This window comes from Diceros bicornis, chromosome 10 (genome assembly GCF_020826845.1).
Source record: "Diceros bicornis minor isolate mBicDic1 chromosome 10, mDicBic1.mat.cur, whole genome shotgun sequence".
Classification (NCBI taxonomy): Eukaryota; Metazoa; Chordata; class Mammalia; order Perissodactyla; family Rhinocerotidae; genus Diceros; species Diceros bicornis.
In genome coordinates, this window is record NC_080749.1 from 62,944,606 (window position 1) to 62,965,723 (window position 21,118).

The 21,118-nt window shown below is 39.5% G+C and overlaps 1 protein-coding gene across 2 annotated transcripts in view; it reads left to right on the top strand.

Moving 5' to 3' along the window:
- Positions 1–3,243: 3,243 nt before the first annotated feature.
- The window catches only part of DUSP19 (dual specificity phosphatase 19), a 34,144-nt gene continuing 16,269 nt past the window's right edge, over positions 3,244–21,118 (top strand). For both annotated transcript variants that reach the window (XM_058549376.1, XM_058549378.1), the window contains exons 1-2: positions 3,244–3,617; positions 9,116–9,162. In XM_058549376.1, coding sequence (XP_058405359.1) covers positions 3,392–3,617; positions 9,116–9,162 — 273 coding nt within the window. In that variant the 5' untranslated portion in view covers positions 3,244–3,391. The remainder of the gene's footprint in view (positions 3,618–9,115; positions 9,163–21,118) is intronic.

The following is a 21,118-nucleotide window of genomic DNA, read 5'->3' on the forward strand; positions in this document are numbered from 1 at the left end:
GTGTTTCATTCAGTCTCCTGGCTTTAAATGGCATCTTTAAGCTGATTACTCCAAAATTTACATCTCCAGCAGACTCTTCTATAAGTCCAGATTCATATGTCCAGCTGCCCACTTGACATCTGCATTTGGCTGACTAATAGGCATAAAATTTAGCATGTCCCAAACTGAACTTTTCAACTCCACATCATTCTTTTCTTGGTAAATGGCAAATCTACGCTTCAGTTGCTTAGGCCAAAAAACCTTGGAATTCTCCTAATATCCCCCACATCAAAGTACTAATAAATCCTCTAGGCTTGGCTCTCATATATGTCTACAATCTAACTATGTGTTACCTCCCCCCTCTGCTCTCATTCCAGCTCAAGCAATGCCCAAGCATCTTCCATCCGGACCACTGTAGTAGCTCCTAACAAATCTCCCTGCTTCCATTTTACCCCTTCTCCTCACAGCAGCCAGAAATATCCTTCTGCAGCATAAACATAATATGACGTCACTTATCACAGATTGGGTTTCCCTGGAAGCAGACTGAGGTAGAGTTTAGCATGCAGGACTTTTTTAAAGAAGTGTCCGTGGGATCGATGTTTGTGGAAGGGAGAGGAAGGATCAGGACTGGGAAGATGGAGAAGTGAAGATATTACGCACACCCAATGACAGGCTTGGCTGGCCACATGTTGGCTTTTAGAGCTAGAATGGCCCTTCAGAGGTGTTTCAAATTGGGCCAAGATGGCCAGGTCTTTGTTCTCCCTTATCAATCTGTCATGGCCGTGAGTCTGTCCTGTGAAGGATGCAACCTCAGGCAAGGCAGCCCTCCACAGCTGAGGCAGTCCCCGAAGGGACTGTTACCAGTCAGCCAATAGCACTCCCAGACAACAGGCATCTGTTGAAGGGGGACCTGGGCAGCACAACATAAGAGCCACCACTCCTCTACCCTTTTCCCTCCAGTGGTTTCCCATTTCACTCAGTCTTTACCATTTCTTTGTGAACTTATCTCCTACCACTCTTCCCTTCACTCATCCCCAAAAGCCACATTCACGTGGAAGTTTCTTGAACCTCCCCATCTCCTACCTCCCAGCAGTTCACTCCTGTCTCAGCACATACTATTCCTTCTGTCTGCAAAGCTCTTCCCCCAGATAGCTACAGTGCTGGCTCCTGCACTTTATTGTCTCTTCTCAAATTTCATTTTATCAGAGGGTGCTTCTCTCACCAACCTATAGCAAATGGCGCGCTGCCCTTTCGTTCTGTTCCCTTATTTCACTTAATTTTTCTTTTTAGCACTTAAATCATGGCCTAACATGGTTATTTATTTATTTATTTATTTAATTTATTGTCTATCCATCCACTCCCTCCACTTGGATATAAGCTCCATAAAAGAGAAGGCTTTGTTTTTATTCACTGACTATAACAGTGCCTGGCATATAGTAGATGCTCAATAAATATTTGTTACCTACAGTTATTTGGGGGGCAGGGCAGTGCTCCATAGTAAATAAGAGCCAAGGCATTGGACTGAAACAAACTGAGGTTTTATTTGTGGTTATAAACTTATGAACTTTGAGATGTAGGGTATATTATTTGCTCTCTCTATATCTGAGTTTCCTCAGTTGTAAAATGTAGATGATGATAATACTACGTACAGAATAGGCTGGTGGTGAGATCAAATGGGATAATGTGTGTAAAGCATCATTAAGCACCTGATGGATACCACTGAGAAATTAAAAGCTGCTTATAAGCACAGTACCTAGCATGTAGTAAGTGCTCAATAGTTGGTAGTTTTTTTTGTGATCATTTTATGATAAATATATGGAATAATTTGTGGTTAGAGTTGTTTTAATGAACCTGTAATTGTTTAAATGGTGCAAATAATTTCTTCAGTTCTTCATTTTAGAGCACCCCGTAGGTTGCCTGGGCTGATATCTCATTCTTTCAACACGGAGAAATTTGGTTTATTTTAATTTTACATCAGAAAGTTTTAACAACAAAAATTTTAATGTGGTGTTGGAGAAATAAGTTTTCATTGAGTGCAACTTCTTTATATATGTGTTCATGCATCGTGTCTAACTCTATTAAAATTTTTTTAAATTATTTTTTTTATTGAGGTGACTGATTTATAATATATACATTTCAGGTGTACATCATTATATTTCAACTTCTGTATAGACTACATCCTGTTCACCACCAAAAGTCTAGTTGCCATCCAGTCACTGTATAAAGGTGCCCCTTTACCCTTTTTGCCCTTCTTCTTACCCCCTTTCCCCGCTGGTAACCACCAATCTATTCTCTGTATCTAAGTGCTTGTTTGTTGTTGTTTTACCTTCCGCCTATGAGTGAAATCATACGGTATTTGGCTTTCTCCATCTGACTTAGTATAAGATCCTCAAGGTCCATTTAAAATTGCATTTTAAGTGGTGTAAAAAACATTCCTATTTAAAGTAATCTTATGCTTTCTTTTGCAAAACAAATCATCCTTCTGTAATCAGAATCATCATTCTATCACTGATCTGTTTTGTAAATATGGATGTTTGCATACCGGATTTTCTGAAACTCTGACGGAGACTTGCTGCAATGCTTCTTATAAACGGAGTGTACATTTATTGCATATAGGCTTCTTTAGCAGTTTTGCTGATGGTGAAAATGTAGGAGGGAAGTCAGAAAATACATGTTTTAAGCTCTTGTCAATCTGCATATAGAAACAATTTAAAAATTAAAAAAAATATTTTTGCAGATTTTAAATTATCTCATAAATACACACAACAGCTTTGTCTAGTCAGTTCCTCTTGGCAGTAACAGCAGAAAGACAAAGTGTGAAGGACATAGGAAGCGAGAACACTTTTAACATGCGCTGTAGCCTCCCTGGATTAGCCTAAGTGCAGGCGGTCAGGAAAGGCTCTGCGAAGTCGCAAGGTCTGCACTGGGACTCTGCCGCCTGACTCAAGCAAGGGCCGCACCCAGGTCACTACCACTAGCAACACCAATCGTACATATCCAGAAAATCACTGCTTTTAAAGAGCGAGGAAATATCAGCACTCTCTCCAATTAAGTTATATTTTGCCATTCTGCCTGAATAATACAGCTAGATTTAAATAACAATAAGCAAACTCTCAGCGGATGCCTTGAGTCTGCAGGGATAACGCAGATTTTCTGTTGACCGGAAGAAGAAACAGCATCCAATCGGCGCCCGTTTCTCAATGTCCAATCACACTTCACCTTACATTGCGGCGCTGGGAGAAACGGAGCTGGAGTTTTCCGTCTCCCGGCGCGTGGCTGCTGCTCTCACCTGGAGGGTAGCGGACGCCTGAGGCTGTATGTATTGTCACCTGCGCACTAAGGGACGAGCAGGTCAGCCCTTCTCTGTGCTGGCTGGATTTGCTTGTATTTGTTCCTAGCCACCGCTCATGTAATGCACTCCCTTAACCAGGAAATTAAAGCATTCTCCCGGAATAATCTCAGGAAGCAATGCACCAGGGTGACAACGCTATCTGGAAAGAAAATTATAGAAACGTGGAAAGACGCCAGAATTTATGTTGTGGAAGAAGTAGAGCCGAGCAGTGGGGGTGGTTGTGGTTACGTGCAGGACCTTAGCTTGGACCTGCAAGTTGGCGTTATTAAGCCATGGTTGCTCCTGGGTGAGTATATCGATTTCCCAGTAAGTCATTGAGTCCTTTTAACCCTGTTACTGTCTCGTTTTCCCCCCTAATGTGTAATAGTCTGCGCTGTCAGCTATCCTGACGAAAAGTTGAAATGTTTCCTTTTTTGGATACGGAGCTTACAGTAGCTAGCTGGAGATGTTTCTGCACCACAATATATGCATAAGAAGCATAGATTCTAGTAGCACATAGCACTGGTATTTGAATATTAGAAGCTTTCTTCCTGTTTTTCTGTCTTCTCTGGAGATAAATGTTGTGTTTTGGATTATAAAAGGATATAGACTTTAAAAAAAGGATCATCAAATTAATAAATGCCTTTATTAGGCAAAACTACAAGTCACAAGGATTGAAGTTGTAGAAAAGTTAATACTTGAAATAGTCAAGTGCTTGTTTGCCTGCTCTGCTGTTAGAAACCATATGGAATGCGTGCCTCCTATGGCCACATCTCTTCATGGGGTCTGTTTTTGGAGAGTTTAGGAGAAGGTGCGCTTTTAATTTATAGCTATGAGTCTGATGGTTTTATGATTTCTTGTATTATGGAAAATACTGATTCCCTATACAAAATATAATCCACAAATAGCAAACAATGCAAGATTATAAAAGTACAAACTTGTTAGCTTGGCAAGAATATTATATGGTGTTCTTAAAAAAATAGTCAACAGGGGCCGGCCCAGTGGCGCAAGCGGTTTAAGTGCACACGCTCTGCTGTGGCAGCCCGGGGTTCGCCGGTTCGGATCCCGGGCAGCACCGACGCACTGCTTGTGAAGCCATGCTGTGGCGGCGTCCCATATAAAGTGGAGGAAGATGGGCATGGATATTAGCCCAGGGCCAGTCTTCCTCAGCAAAAAAAAAACAAAAAAACAAAAAGAGGAGGATTGGCAGATGTTAGCACAGGGCTGATCTTCCTCACACAAAAAAAATAGTCAACAATGTTTTCAGGTAGGTTTGAATTATTTTTCATTTATGAATAGAGAAATTAAGACTTGGAAAGATCAGTGATTTGTCAATATTTATGCAATCAAGCCGTTTTTGAGTAAAAAGAACACTGAACTGGAAGTCAGAAAGAGCCAGGTACTATGCAAAGTGCACACAGCATCTCACTCCTTTTAAAAAAACTGTGACGTAGGGATTATCACCTCCATTTTACAGATGGGAACTGGATTTAAGATTAGTTAAGTACTTGCACAAGGTAACACAACTAGTAAATAACAGAGCTAGGCATCAAGTCTCATTGACTCCTCTCCATCCTTGTATAGACTGCCTCAGGGAGTCCAGGTTTTCAGCCCTGCTCTGCCTCTAACTTAGTGGATGAGCTAGTGCAAGTCATTTATCCTCTCTGGTCCTGCAAAAACCCATCTGTAAAGCTGAAGTAACAGTATCAGCTTATCTCATAGGGTTGTCCTGAGGTTGTTGTGAAAGTTTTGAAACAAATCATTTGCAGTATATGAGTTTATTGTATTATGTATTATATGAATTGTTACATAAGCTATCATTAAATTTACCTAATGAGTATCTCCAACTAATTTCTGTAGCACAGTGAAAAATTAAGTGGGTCATTTAGCTAGTCTGGAAGGTTCACCCAGGACTTGGACACCATTTCTAGGAAAGAAAATATGTACAGGCACATTTTCCAGTTATTTGGCTTCTATTGTAGTAATAATAGTTTAAGATAATTATGGTGGAATTTTAAAATATCATTCACCCTTTCAGAGTCTTCATGAACTTTGCTTGTTATTTTTTTTATTCATCCAGAGTGAACTGAGCAAGGTGGTGTTCTCAGATTGGCTTTGGAACCCTTCCCAGGATCCTGGGACAGTTCTGGGAGGGACTTGTGAAACTAGTCCTTATATGGTCTCCTCTCTGGACTAGGAAATGAGATATTTTCATCAGGCACAACCTCCTTTCTTCTGAGTGGTAGATGGACCTTTTTCAGCTTAGTTACAAGTGCCTTATTCCTGAGGGACCTATGGATGGTTACATCTAAAGTTCTTCCACATGAATGATGCAAGGGTTGTTTTTGACCAGACTAGTTTTCTCTCTGGAGATGGGGGTTGTTTCTAGGTTGCTTCAAAGAGTTTTCTTCACCTCTTCAAAGCAACACAACTCCTACCTGGGACTCCATGCCAATTAACTTTTGGTTTTGGTGGGGAATAAAGAAAATGGAGAGCTGTAAAAATCACCTGTCTTTTTTGGTTAGCTCATAAATTCAAACAAGCTTCTGCATTTCATAAATCTTCCATAGGCCCTTGAACTATTTAACAGGCTGATAAAAACTCTTAGTCAGTGAGCATTTTTGTCCTAGGCTTTGCAAATTATATTTTTACAACAAAAATCACTAGGACTTTTCTTAAAATCCAACTTGATTTGTAAAAGTAGAAAATTCCATTTCTCTTGGGTAGTTAAAAGGCACACTTATTATTTGTTATATCCATTCTGTTAAGAAGTCCCAACTGGTGACATTTTGAGATTGTCTCTTCAATTCTAGGTGAAAAGCTTGGGATCCTTTAAAAGGTTATAGAGGATTTCTGATATCTAGGAAGCCCAATATTCTTGGGAGGTGACATTACATTAAATTTGTATAGCTCTTTATTTTGTAAAATTATTTCACAAATATTATGTTAGCTTATCCTCACAGTAATTTATGCTTCTATTTCTATCCGTTTATGAATGTTTACTCCTAGAAATTTTATCAAATAAAACATTTCTCTCTGGAATATCCTTTATTTCCCTTTTCAATAATGTAATAATGTTGTTTGGTTTGTTTTTATGGTGATGAAAATAGCAATTTGTAAGTTAAGACATGCTACGTCAGAATTTATACTTGGCATTTTCATAAAAAGGATTTCTTAAATAAATATAAACAGGATTCTGGACATCTTATGTAGCCTATTTTTTATGATACATATATTATGATTACAAAACATTGAACTTGTTAGACGTCCCAACTCTAATAGCCTATATTCTTTCTAAACCAGTTACCTCATCTGTAATATTTCCATAATAATTGCTGGCCAAGATGATGAATTTTAGTGGTTTGTAAGTGCCAGTGTAAAATATAACTGTAAATTGTTATCATTATTAGACCTCTTTGTTTAGTTGTAGTCCTATTCATTAACTTCTTTTATATTATTTTTAAAATTACCATACAGTAAAATTGACTTCGTATTTGGTTCTATGAATTTCAGCACAACTAAAGATTCACGTAGCCACTGTTAAAATCATCAAATTCTTAAAATTGATATTTGTTTTTAAATCTTGATTAAGATAGTTTATAAAAGGATAACATTCTAATTTTTCAAAACAAAGGTTTAAATAACACGTCATAATATATGACTTACAGTGTTTATTTCTTTTAATGATATATTTTTCCAATAAAAGTTTTAACAGAATACTGCAACATAAAGCAACCTTTTAAAATTGGAGAAAAGCTAATGTTTGTATCCAGAATTTAGAGAGAATTAACTTCAACTGACTACTGTCAAGTATTAAATGTAACACACAAGCCAATTACCTGAAGTCCATTTGTGCTGATTAAATTGTTCCACCACACTATTAACACTCATGTAGTTTTCTTATTGTTTGAAAAGGCAGAGCATATAAATTGCATTTTTTTGGTGTCAAGAATACGAAATTTGTGTCAGTATAGTCATTTCTGGAAGTCACTTTCAAAATATGGCAGCCAACCCTGAAATATAATTGACCTGTTCTGTTTGGTGTGAGCATGCATGTGTGTATGTCTGTTTCATGAAATGATCAAAGTATCCAGTTTTGATTAATAATGACAGTCTAGGATGAAAAAAAGGAAAGAATTTCATTCATGCATGTTTCACTTTTTGCTATTTTAAGAAACAGGCGGAGTAGAATTATTATTTAAAACATGACATGCATATTAAACCACTAAATTTCAATTAACTTATTTGAACCTATTTTTTTTCCTGAAGATGATTAGAACTTCTTACAGAAAACTGAAAAAGAGAAATTACTTTTTAATTATGAAGTATTTCAGATGTATAGAAAATTACATACAATAATATAACACACAATTATGTATCCATCATCCATCTTTAACAAATGTTACTATTTTGATAGGCTAACTTTTAAGTAGAATAAAGTCTAATGTAGGCTCAGTAAGGAGACTGTGAGCTACTTATTACCAAGAGAATATTGGCCAACCAACATGTTTGCTGGCTTTTCAGCTACCTAAAATCATGTAATAGAAGCTGGCAGACTTCTTAGATAGGTAAGGTAAGAATAACATTGTTCGTGGAAATGGACTCTAATTAGGAAAGTAAAATACTTGAAATCTTTAAATAATAAATGCTCTATTTTTTTCAATTGTGTAACTCACTTTAACTAGTTATTCTCCTGTATGAATTTGCTTATTAACTAGAGTCATTTTCCAAGTGTGGGAGATCTGGAAAGCAGACTTTGACAGTAAGAAACTGTAAACAGGTACAGCCCTAATGGTACACGGAGTGTGGGTGGAATTCTATATAGACCAACAATGTTTGCTCTGAGCTACTGGGTGTTCCCAAACCAGCTGGCATGAAGTCATTTTGTGGGTGTCTGTTTTTTTAATATCCTTTTTTTTGTGTGTGTGAGGAAGATCAGCCCTGAGCTAACATCTATTTCCAATCCTCCTCCTTTTTTTCCCCCCTTTTGTCCCCAAAGCCGCAGTAGATAGTTGTATGTCATAGTTGCACATCGTTCTAGTTGCTGTATGTGGGACGCCGCCTCAGCGTGGCCGGACAAGCAGTGCCTCGGTGCGCGCCTGGGATCTGAACCCGTGCCGTCAGTAGCGGAGCGCGCGCACTTAACCACTAAGCCGCAGGCCTGGCCCCTTAATATCCTTTTTTAAGTTACAAAAGAAATAGATATTCGTTGTAAAAAATAGAAATGAGCATAAAGAAGAAAAAAATCATCTGAATCCCACTAACATTTTGTTCTATATACTTCCTGTCCATCTTTAAGCATATATGTTTTGCTTTTACAAAAATAGATGATGATATTTTATAACTTGCTTTTATCACCTAATATGTTGAGAACATATTTTCATGCCATAAATATTCTTCTACATTTATCATTTCTAATGGCTGTATATATTTCACCACATAATTGTATCATCTGTTATTTAATCCAACCCCTATTATTGGGCTTTTGGGGTTTTTTGTTTATTTGTTTCTTTTTTTGTATTACAAACAATACTACGATGAGCAATCCTGATAGCTAATCTTTGCTAATCTTTCCAGGACTTTTAGGACAAATTCCTAGAAGTGGGATTTCAGAGTCCAAGAGTATATACAAGATGAATTTTTTTGGTGAATATTCCCAAATTGTCTTTCAGAAAGTCAGAAAATACAGCCTCCCAAGTTGTATTTTTTAAAATAAATGAATAACTAGCAGAATTGTTGCAAAATTGGATAAAAAGTCAGGATGATTATGTTTATGTTCAAAGTGATATGATTTATTTCTTATAGGATCACAAGATGCTGCTCATGATCTGGATACACTGAAAAAGCACAAGGTAAAAAAAATGCTTCAGGTCTGACACCATGTATAGGGAGTATTTTAATTGTTATATTTATTTAGGAAAAACTGTATTGGTCCATTTCAGAGTTTAATTGGTAGCATTTTTGGCTATCATTTTAATAAAGTTGCAAAAATTGTTGCACCTAGTTCAAATATGTGGATTTGTAATCCATCTTTCCAGTTTTATCTTCTCTCAGTCTCCCTTCACATGTCCTCATGAGCCTGACTTTGGAGGCACATCTTCTTGCCTCTGCTTATGTAGTTCCTCTGTGTGCGCCAAACTTTCCCCTCTTCTCTTCTAGTTCAAGACCTACCCATGCCTTGAGTCTCAACCCACCTACCACTTCTTCCTTCATGCCATTTCCTCCCACCCTCCCCCATACAACTGATGTGATTTATTACTTACTTCAATACTTATGAAAAAAAATTTTAGCCATCTATTTTGTCAAGCACTGTATCAGGAATTGCTATAGTTTGAGGAGTGCAAGAGGTTCCTGTTCACATGAAGCTTATCATCTGAGGGGCAGAGGAGGGAGAAAGACAAATAACTAGCTACAGTACAGTATTATGTGCTTTGATGGGGAAGTACAGGGTGCTATAGGAGTGTATAGGAGATGATGCCCTTAACCCATATTTGGTTGGGTTGGGTTGGGGATAAGAAGGTCAGGGAAGTCTTCCTGGAGGAAGTATTATTGAAGTTTTGCTCTGAAGAGGGTAGGGAGGGAACAGACATAAAAGCGTTCAGATAGAAGAAATGATTTATGTGAAGGCTTAGAGGCAAAAGAAAGGCTGATGCTTTCAGGGACAGAAAAGAAGTTCAGGGGCTGGCTCCGTGGCGTAGCAGTTAAGTGCGCGTGCTCCACTGCTGGCGGCCTGGGTTTGGATCCCAGGTGCGCACTGACGCACTGCTTCTCCGGCCATGCTGTGGTGGCATCCCACATAAAGTGGAGGAAGATGGGCACGGATGTTAGTTCAGGGCCTATCTTCCTCAGCAAAAAGAGGAGGATTGGCATGGATGTTAGTTCAGGGCTGATCTTCCTCACAAAAAAAAAAAAAAAAGTTCAGTAACCCTGGAATAGAAAGTGTGAGAGAAAAGGGTACCAAGAGGCAAAGCCAGAGAGAGAAGCATGAGCCAGATCACGAAAGTCCATGTAAGTCAGTATAAATTGTTTGGACTTGATCCAAAAGACAGTGGAAAGCCATTGGAAGGTTTTACCTAGGGAAGTAATGGGATCAAATTTGCATTTTAGAAAGATTGCTTATTAGAGGCAGTGTGGAAAATAGATTGAAGAGTTGTTCAAGATAGAGACGGGGAGACTAGTTATGAGGCTGCTGCAGTAATCTAAAAAAAGATGATGGTGGCTTAGATTAGGATTCAGTGGGGATAGAGAGAAGTGGATGAATTTGAGGGTTTTTTAAGAGGGTAGAATTCTCACAATTTAGTGTTTGATTACTTACAGGACAGGGTGGGGGGAAGGGCAAGGTTGAGGGAGAAGGAGTCAAAGCTGATATCCATCTTTCTTGGGTAAGTAAGTAGGATTGGTGCCATTCCATGAGATAGAGAACAAAGTATGGAGGAGCAGGTTTTGGAGGAAAAACAATGATCTCAGTTTTTCTTTCTTTTTTTTTTTGGTTAGGAAGATTCGCTCTGAGCTAACATCCATTAGCAATCTTCCTCTTTTTTTTTTTTGGCTTGAGGAAGATTAGCCCTGGTCTAACATCTGTGCCAGTCTTCCTATACTTTGTATGTGGGGTGCCTCCACAGTATGCCTGATGAGTGGAGTAGGTCTGCGCCCAGGATCTGAACCTGCGAACCGAGGCCGCTGAAGTGGAGTGTGGCACTTTAACCACTAGGCCATGGGCCGGCCCCACAATGAGCTCAATTTTGAACATTTTTAATTTCCTATGGCGTGGATAATCTCGGTTAAGTTATTCAGTAGACATTGTGGATATATGGGGTCTGAAATTCAAGAGAGAGGTAAAAATATAGATTTAGGAATCTTTGGCTTATAAGTAGTGGTTGAAATCATTGTAGTAGATGAAATCATCTGGGGAAAGCTGTAAAGTGAGCAGAGAAGAAGGCCTATGACCTAACCCTGAGTAATACCAACCTATGAGAAATTGTTAAAGGAAGAAGAGTCTGCAGCAGGAAAGGAGGAGCTAAGAGAGGTCATAGGAAGTCAGAAAAGTGTGGAATCCAAAGAAGGAGAGTGTTTTGAGGAGGAGAGAGTCATTAGGGTCAGATGCTGCCAAAAGTTGAAGTACAATTAGGACTAAATTATGTCCATTGGACTTTGCAACAAAGAATTTGTTAGTGACTTTGGTGGGAACAGTTTCATATGAATTGGAGGCCAAAGCCAGATTTCAGAAGATTGAGAAGTGGAAGAAATGATGGCAGCAAAAAAAGAGGAGAATAGGAAAAGCCATAGGTGATGAGATCATACGAGGGACATGGGAGAGTTCTAAGCATGTTTTAAAGCTGATGGTAGAGGAAGGAACTGAAAATACAGGAGAGCAAGAATTGTGGCTAGAGGGAGGTGACAAGAAAGTAGGAGGCGGTATGACCCTAAACACAGGTACCAGAATGAGCCTTATAAAGGATGTGGGAGTACATGATCCGTTATAATAAGAAGGCAGAAGGAAAGAGTGGGTGCAGATGTAGGTGAGGTTGTTAAATTTGTTGGTAAGATGTGCGCGTTCCTAGGTGATGTCTTCTGTTTTTATTGTAAAGTAGTGAGATAATCTGCTGGGAGTAATGAAGAGATGGTAGGGTTGAAAGTTATTAGGAGAGTGAGAGAAGTCAAGATGGCGGAGTATGCAGATTCTGAACTCACCTCCTCTCACGGACACAGCCAATTTACAGCTATTCTTGGAAAAATTGCCCCTGAGAGAGAACTGAAAACTGGATAAGAGGACCTCCTGCAACAAATGACAATCCTAATTGAGGTGGAAGAGACAGAAATTCCCTTCTGGAGAGGAAAAAATGCCGCCTTCACAAGCCACCAGCTTCACGGCCACCCGGGAGCAGCCCAGAGGTCCGCAGCCTTCCCTGGAGGAGCGGGGCCCTGAGCCAGGGAGCGCTCCTTCTGTGGGCATTTTGTGGACCCAACACAATCGAGACGAGTGGCATAATATCTGACTTTGCCTGCTACTAAAACACTGGGGAGTATCCCCAGAAAAGCAGGTGCACAAAGAAATTAAAACCGGCTCTTAAAGGGCCCACGCGCAAACTCACTCATTTTAGAAAGCAACCTAAAATCAGCAGAAGGAAGGTGCACAGCCCTTTGGGGAAAAGAGACTCACCTGATAGGCTCTGCGTGCATCTTGGTGAGAGGTGAGACCTCTCCAGGGACTGGTACATTGGTGGCGGCCATTGTTGTGACCTGGTGTGGGTGTGCTGACAGACACTGGTGGACGCCATTGGAGTTCTCTAGCCTGCTAGCCCAGGGTCTGCCCCACCCACTAGAGCACCAATTTAATCCCGCTCAGCCAGGGCAGGCAGCCCACCCTAAGGACTGGCCCCACCCAACAACAAGCCCTCGGGCAACTTGTGGGCCTGCTAAGGGAGCTGCCTGGATTCTCCACAGCCTGGTGACTGGTTTAGCCTCTGTAGGGCGGGTGTGTGCAAGGAGCAGGTGCAGAGCGTGGGGCGGTGGTGGAGAGTGTGGGGCTTCCGCCTTGGAGAGACTGGGTCCACTTAAGGAGGTTGGGGCATGCACACTGGGCAGGACTGTGTTGACTGTGTGTGTGGAACTGTGGGTGGTGGGGCTTGTCAGCTGCAGAAGACTTGTGCTTCTCAAAGAGCCACATAGGGTGTTGGCCTCACCTTCCAAAGCCTGAAACAATTGGCTGCTCCTGTGCCTGAGGCCAGCCCCACCCGGCTTCAATCCTGAGAGAGTTGACAAGGGACCTAAAGGCTAGAGGCTTATAGCAATTGTAAGCCCCTGAGCCTAACAACCTGCCACACTGGGGGCGTACTCACTTAAAAGAAATACTGCAACAGGAATGTGGTATTAGACCTTGCAGCCAACTGTGCTGGGGTTCTCCACACCCGATAAAGAGACTGAAGGGCCCACAACAACTACAAGTAGCTGAGCATTACAACAGCTGGCCAGGGGCATAGCTCAGCCTCCCTGGGCACCTATGGGAAGAACAATCCTGCTACAACAAAAGGATACATGTAGCCCACACAGGGGTCACTCCTGGAACATTTGCAACTGGAGAGGAGAGGGAAGCACACTGCCAGGCCTCCTAAGGCATCACTTAGATAAGGTCATCTCTCCCAGAGCAGGAGACGTAGCTGACCTACCTAATACATAGACACAAGCACAGGGAAAGAGGCAAAATGAGGAGGCAAAGGAATACGTTCCAAGTAAGGGAACAGGACAAAACCCCAGAAAAGGAACTAAGGGGAACAGAAATGAGCAACCTACCTGACAGAGAGTTCAAACAGTGTTAAGGATGCTCACTAATATTGGGGGAAGAATGGATGAACTCAGTGAGAATGTCAACAAAGAAATGGAAGATATAGAAAAGAACCAATCAGAAATGAAGAATACAATACTGGAAATGAAAAATTCACTAGAGGGACTCAAAAGCAGAGCAGAGGATACAGAAGAACGGATCTGCGAGCTGGATGAAAGACTAGAAGAAATCACCCAAGCTGAACAGATAAAAGAAAAAAGAATTAAAAAGAGTGAGGACAGTCTAAGGACCTGTGGGACAACATCAATCACACTAACATCTGTGTTATAGGTGTCCCAGAAGGAGAAGAGTGAGAGAAAGGGGCAGAAATCTATTTGAGGAAATAATTGGTGAAAATGTCCCTAAGCTAAGGAAGGAAACAGACATCCAGGTACAGGAAGCACTGAGAGCACCAAATAAGATAAACCCAAAGAGGCCCAAACCTAGACACATCATAATTAAAATGTCCAGAATTTAAGATAAAGAGAGAATCATAGAAGCTGCAAGAGAAAGACAAGTTACATACAAAGGAAACTCCATAAGGCTATCAGCTGACTTCTCAGCAGAAACCTGACAGGCTAGAAGAGAGTGGCATGATATATTTAAAGTGCTAGAAGGAAAAAACCTACATCCAAGAATACTCTACCTAGCAAGGTTATCATTCAAAATGTAAGGAGAGATAAAAAGTTTCCCAGACAAGCAAAAATTAAAGGAGTTTGTCACCAAGAAACCAGTACTACAAGAAATGCTAAAGGGATTTATTTAAGGGGAAAAGAGAAGACCACAAATAGGAAAAATTATCTATTTCTATGATAAGAGGGTAATGGATACAAATGCACAAAAAAGAGGTTAGATATGATATCAAAAACATAAAATGTGGGAGGAGGGGAGTTCAAGAGTAGAGCTTTCAGACAGAGGTCAAACTAAAGAGACTTAGTATAGACTAAACTAAAGTCAACTTAATATAGACTGCTATATATGTAGGTTACTATATATTAACCCCATGGTAATCACAAACCTGAAACCTATAATGAATACACAAAAAAATAAGAGAAAGGAACCCAAACATAATACTAAAGAAAGCCATCAAACCACAAGGGAAGAGAGCAAGAGAAGAAGAAAGGGAACAGAGAAGAACTACTAAAACACCAAGAAAAAAAAGTTAAAAAATGGCAGTAAGTACATACTTATCAATAGCTACTTTAAACGTTAATGGACTAAATGCTCCGATTAAAAGGCATAGGGTGGCTGACTGGATTAAAAAAAACAAGACGCATATATATGCTGCATACAATGACACACTTCAGACCTAAAGACACTCACAAACTGAAAGTAAAGGGATGGAAAAAGATACTCCATGCTAATGGCAATGAAAAGAAAGCTGGGGTAGCAATACTCATATCAGACAAAATAGACTTTAATACAAAAACTGTAAAAAGAGACAAAGAAGGGCACTACATAATGATCAAGGAAACAATCCAACAAGAGGACATAACACTTCTAAATATCTATGCACCCAACGCAGGAGCACCTAAATATATAAAGCAATTATTAACAGACATAAAAAGAGAAATAGACAGTAACGCAATAATAGTAGGGGACTTTAACACTCCACTTACACCAACAGATAGATCATCCAAACAGAAGATCAGTAAGGAAACATTGGCCTTAAATGACACACTAGAAGAGATGGACCTCGTAGATGTATACAGAACGTTCCATCCAAAAACCGAAGAATACACATTCTTTTCAAATGCACATGGAACATTCCCCAGGATTGATCACATATTAGGCCACAAAACAAGTCTCCATAAATTTAAGAAGATTGAAATATTACCAAGCATCTTTTCTGACCACAACGGTATGAAACTAGAAATCAACTATAGGAAGAAAATCAGAAAAGCCACAAATATGTGGAGATTAAACAAAATGCTACTGAGCAACGATTGGGTCAATGAAGAAATCAAAGGAGAAATCAAAAAATACTTGGAGACCAAGGAAAATATGACATGCCAGAATTTATGGGATACAGCAAAAGCAGTTCTAAGAAGGAAGTTTCTAGCAATACAGGCCTATCTCAACAAACAAGAAAAATCTCAAATAAACAATCTAACAATGTACCTAAGGGAACTGGAAAAAGAAGAACAAACAAAGCCCAAAATCAGTAGAAGAAGGGAAATAATAAAAATCAGAGCAGAAATAAATGAAATAGAGACTAAAAAAACAATAGAAAACATTAATAAAACCAAGAGCTGGTTCTTTGAAAAGATCAACAAAATTGACAAACCTTTAGTTACACTCACCAAGAAAAAAAGAGAGAAGGCTCAAAATAGTAAAATCAGAAATGAAAGAGGAGAAATTACAATGGACACCTCAGAAATACAAAAGATTATAAAAGAATACTATGAAAAGCTATATGCCAAGAAATTCGACAATCTGGAAGAAATGGATAAATTCCTAGAATCATACAACCTTCCGAAACTGGATCAAGAAGAAATAGAGAATTTGAATAGACCAATCACCAGTAAGGAGATCGAAACAGTAATCAAAAACTTCCCCCAAAATAAAAGTCCAGGATCCGACGGCTTCCCTGGCAAATTCTACCAAATATTCAAAGAAGACTTAATACCTATCCTTCTCAAACTCTTCCAAAAAGTTGAGGAGGGGGAACGCTCCCTAACTCATTCTACGAAGCTGACATTACCCTGATACCAAAACGAGACAAGGACAACGCAAAAAAAGAAAATTACAGGCCAATATCACTGATGAACATTGATGCAAAAATCCTCAACAAAATACTAGCAAATCGCATACAACAATATATTAAAAAGATTATACACCATGATCAGGTGGGATGTATTCCAGAGATGCAGGGATGTTTCAACATTTGCAAATCAGTCACTGTGATACACCACATTAATAAAATGAAGAATAAAAATCACATGATCATCTCAATAGATGCAGAGAACGCATTTGACAAGATACAGCATCCATTTATGATAAAAACTCTGAATAAAATGGGTATAGAAGGAAAGTACCTCAACATAATAAAGGCCATATATGACAAACCCACAGCTAATATCATCCTCAATGGTGAAAAACTGAAAGCTATCCTTCTAAGAACAGGAAGTAGAAACCGATGCTCACTCTCACCACTCCTATTTAACATAGTATTGGAAGTCCGAGCCAGATCAATCAGGCAAGAAAAAGAAAAGGGATCCAAATTGGAAAGGAAGAAGTGAAACTCTCACTATTTGCAGATGACATGATTTTATATATAGAAAACCCTAAAGAATCCACCAGAAAACTTTTAGAAGTAATAAACGAAAACAGTAAAGTTGCAGGATACAAAATCAACATACAAAAATCAGTTGCATTTTTATACACTAACAACAAAGTAGCAGAAAGAGAAATTAAGAATACCATCTCATTTACAATTGCAACAAAAAGAATAAAATACCTAGCAATAAACTTAACCAAAGAGGTGAAAGAGCTGTACACCGAAAACTATAAAACATTTCTGAAAGAAATTGAAGAAGACACAAAGAAATGGAAAGATATTCCGTGCTCTTGGATTGGAAGAATTAACATAGTTAAGATGTCCATACTTCCTAAAGCAATCTATAGATTCAATGCAATCCCTATCAAAGTTCCAACAACATTTTTCACAGAAATAGAACAAAGAATCCTAAAATTTATATGGAACAACAAAAGACCCCGAATAGCTAAAGGAATCCTGAGAAAAAAGAACAAAGCTGGAGGTATCACACTCCCTGATTTCAAAATATATTACAAAGCTATAGTAACCAAAACAGCATGGTACTGGCACAAAAACAGACACACAGATCAATGGAATAGAATCAAGAGCCCAGAAATAAACCCACACATCTATGAACAGCTAATCTTTGACAAAGGAGCCAAGAACATACAATGGAGAAAGGAAAGTCTCTTCAACAAATGGTGTTGGTAAAACTCGACAGCCACATGCAAAAAAATGAAAAATAGACCATTACCTTACACCATACACAAAAATTAACTCAAAATGGATTAAAGACTTGAATGTAAGACCTGAAACCATGAAACTTCTAGAAGAAAACATAGGCAGTACGCTCTTCGACAGCAGTCTTAGCAACATATTTTCAAGCACCATGTCTGACCAGGCAAGCGAAACAATAGAAAAAATAAACAAATGGGACTACATCAAACTAAAAAGCTTCTGCACAGCAAAGGAAACCACCAACAAAATGAAAAGACAACCTAACAATTGAGAGAAGATATTTGCAAACCATACATCTGGTAAGGGGTTAATCTCAACAAGAAAAAAACTAACAACCCAATTAAAAAATGGGCAAAAGACCTGAACAGACATTTCTCCAAAGAAGATACACAGATGGCCAACAGGCACATGAAAAGATGTTCAGCATCATTAATTATCAGGGAAATGCAAATCAAAACTACAATGAGAGAGGAGTGACGTCAGCATCATGGCGGAGTGAGCTTTCCCGTGAATTCTTCCCCCACAAAATACAACAAAAGTAACAGCCACAGACCAACAACGGAATCCCAGACAGTCAAAAGCTGGAGCGGAGGGATCCACACTGCCGCACATCTGAGAGCGGAACGTGCTGGGCCCCCGGAGGAAGTGGGGAGAGGTAAGGAGAACTCCGCTCCCTCCCCATCAGATCAGCGATCCGGTCTGCGCGGCTCCCAGAGAGGGGGGAGGGGCGGCCCTCGGCGGGAAACTGTAGCTCTTCAGGCGCTCTCAGCCAGTGGGAAACTCCCGCACAGAGGGCTCAGAGGAGCCACAGGGCTACCATCAACATCTGAGCAACCCAGAGAGCAGATAAAGAGGGGCAAACGAGAAGCCTCCCACGTCAGGGACCCAGAGGGCAAAAGAGAGAGCTCCCCCCTCCCCACAACCCGGAGTCTGCAGCTCGACCAGATCTAGCGGTCCGAGGCAGACCTGAATAAACTGGACTGGACCCGTGGATCGCAGTGGGGAAAAGAAACAAAACAAAACAAAACAAAACTGCGGATCGCAGCAGAAAAACTGGGGCAGAGCGCAGGGGGCTTAGACTACACAGCCCTTTACCACCACACAGTGGCGGCAGGTGGAAATTGCAACCAGAGACTTCCAGGATGAGGAAAATCAAAACCAACACAGGAACCACAATGCAAAAATATATGAAATCACCAGACCAGAAACAAAATGACAAGCACCCAGAAATCAACCCCGAAGACACAGAAATCCATAAACTAAATGACAGAGATTTCAAAATAGCTATCATAAAAACACTCAACGAAATACGAGACAACACAGACAAACAATTAAATGAGATTAGGAGTTTCTTCACAAAAGAGATTGAAATCATAAAGAAAAACCTATCAGGGCTGATGGAGATGAAGAACACAATGGAGGAGATAAAGGAGAATCTGGAATCTTTAAAGAACAGAGCTGACAATATGGAGGAAAGAATTAGTACTTTAGAGGATAGGAATACAGATATACTCCAGATGGAAGAAGAGAGAGAACTAAGACTAAAAAGAAATGAAGAAAGACTCCGAGAAATATCGGACTCTATTAGAAAATGTAACATAAGAATTATAGGTATTCCTGAGGGAGAGGAGAGGGAAAGAGGAACAGAGAGCCTATTCAAGGAAATAATAGCTGAAAATTTCCCAAATCTGGGGAAGGAGCAGGAAATACCAGTAAGCGAAGCCAACAGGACTCCTATATATATTAACAGACAAAGGCCTTCACCACGACACCTAGTGGTAAGGCTAGCCAGGGTCAACGACAAAGAAACAATATTAAGGGCAGCTAGACAAAAACAAAAAATAACGTACAAAGGAACTCCCATCAGGCTCTCAGCGGATTTCTCAACAGAAACTTTTCAGGCTAGAAGAGACTGGAATGATATATTCAAAATACTAAAAGACAAAAACTTTCAGCCAAGAATACTCTATCCAGCAAAAATATCCTTCAAATATGATGGAGAAATAGTAACTCTCCCAGATAAACAAAAGCTAAGGGAGTTCATGGCCATGAGACCGCCACTACAAGAAATACTCAAGAAGGCCCTCAGGCCTGAAAACAAGAAGAGAAAGGGAACACAAAGCTTGGAGTAAGGAGAAAAGTAGGTAGACAAAATCAGAGAAATAGTAGATCTTTACCGGAATAGGTTAGCAACCACTTAAATACTAAACTCAAAGATCAAAGGAAGAAATTCACCAAAAATAAATTTAACCTCATCACTGTAAACACACAGCCACAACACAAGATAGAATAAGGTATAACAAGAGCAACTTAGAAGGGGAAGAGGAAAGTGACTGAATTGACTTAGTATAAGGAAATAGGAGGCTATCAGATAATGGACTATCTCATACAGAAGATTTTTCGCCCAAACCTCAAGGTAACCACTAAACAAATAATCAAATTAAAACCACATATGATAAACAAAGAGAAAACTAGAAGAATCATAAGACAGAACAACCAAACTGAATTGACAGTCCAAAACAAATGGGACAAGAAACAAAGGAAATGCAAAAGAACCAGAAAATAAGTGACAAAACAGCAACATTCAACCCTCATATTTCAATAATTACCCTAAATGTAAATGGATTGAACTCTCCAATCAAAAGATACAGAGTGGCAGGATGGATTAAAAAGCAAGACCCAACAATATGCTGCCTTCAGGAAACACATCTTAGCACTAAAGACAAGCACAGGCTCAGAGTGAAAGGATGGAAGACAATACTCCAAGCTAATGGCAAACAAAAGAAAGCAGGTGTTGCCATACTCATATCAGACAAAGTAGACTTCAAGATAAAACAGGTTAAGAAAGACAAAGAAGGGAAATATATAATGATAAAAGGGACACTCCATCAAGAAGACATATCACTTATAAATATATATGCACCCAACATAGGAGCACCAATGTACATAAAACAACTATTAACAAACCTAAAAGGAGAAATCAACAACAACACAATAATAGTAGGGGATCTTAACACCCCACTTACAGCAATGGATAGATCATCCAGACAAAAAGTTAATAAAGAAATATTAGACTTAAATGAAAAACTGGACGAGATGGACCTAGTAGACATATACAGAGCACTCCACACAAAAACAGCTGACTACACATTCTTCTCAAGCGCGCATGGAACATTCTCTAGGATAGACCATATGTTGGGAAACAAAGCAAGCCTCAGTAAATTTAAGAGGATTGAAATCATAACAAGCATCTTTTCAGACCATAAGGCTATGAAACTGGAAATGAACCAGGAAAAAAAAACTGGGAAAGTGACAAAAATGTGGAGATTAAACAACATGCTACTGAACAACCAATGGATCATTGATGAAATTAAAGGAGAAATCAAAAACTACCTGGAAACAAACGAAAATGATAACATGCCATATCAAACCATATGGGACGCAGCAAAAGCGGTCCTGAGAGGGAAACTCATAGCGATACAAGCCCACC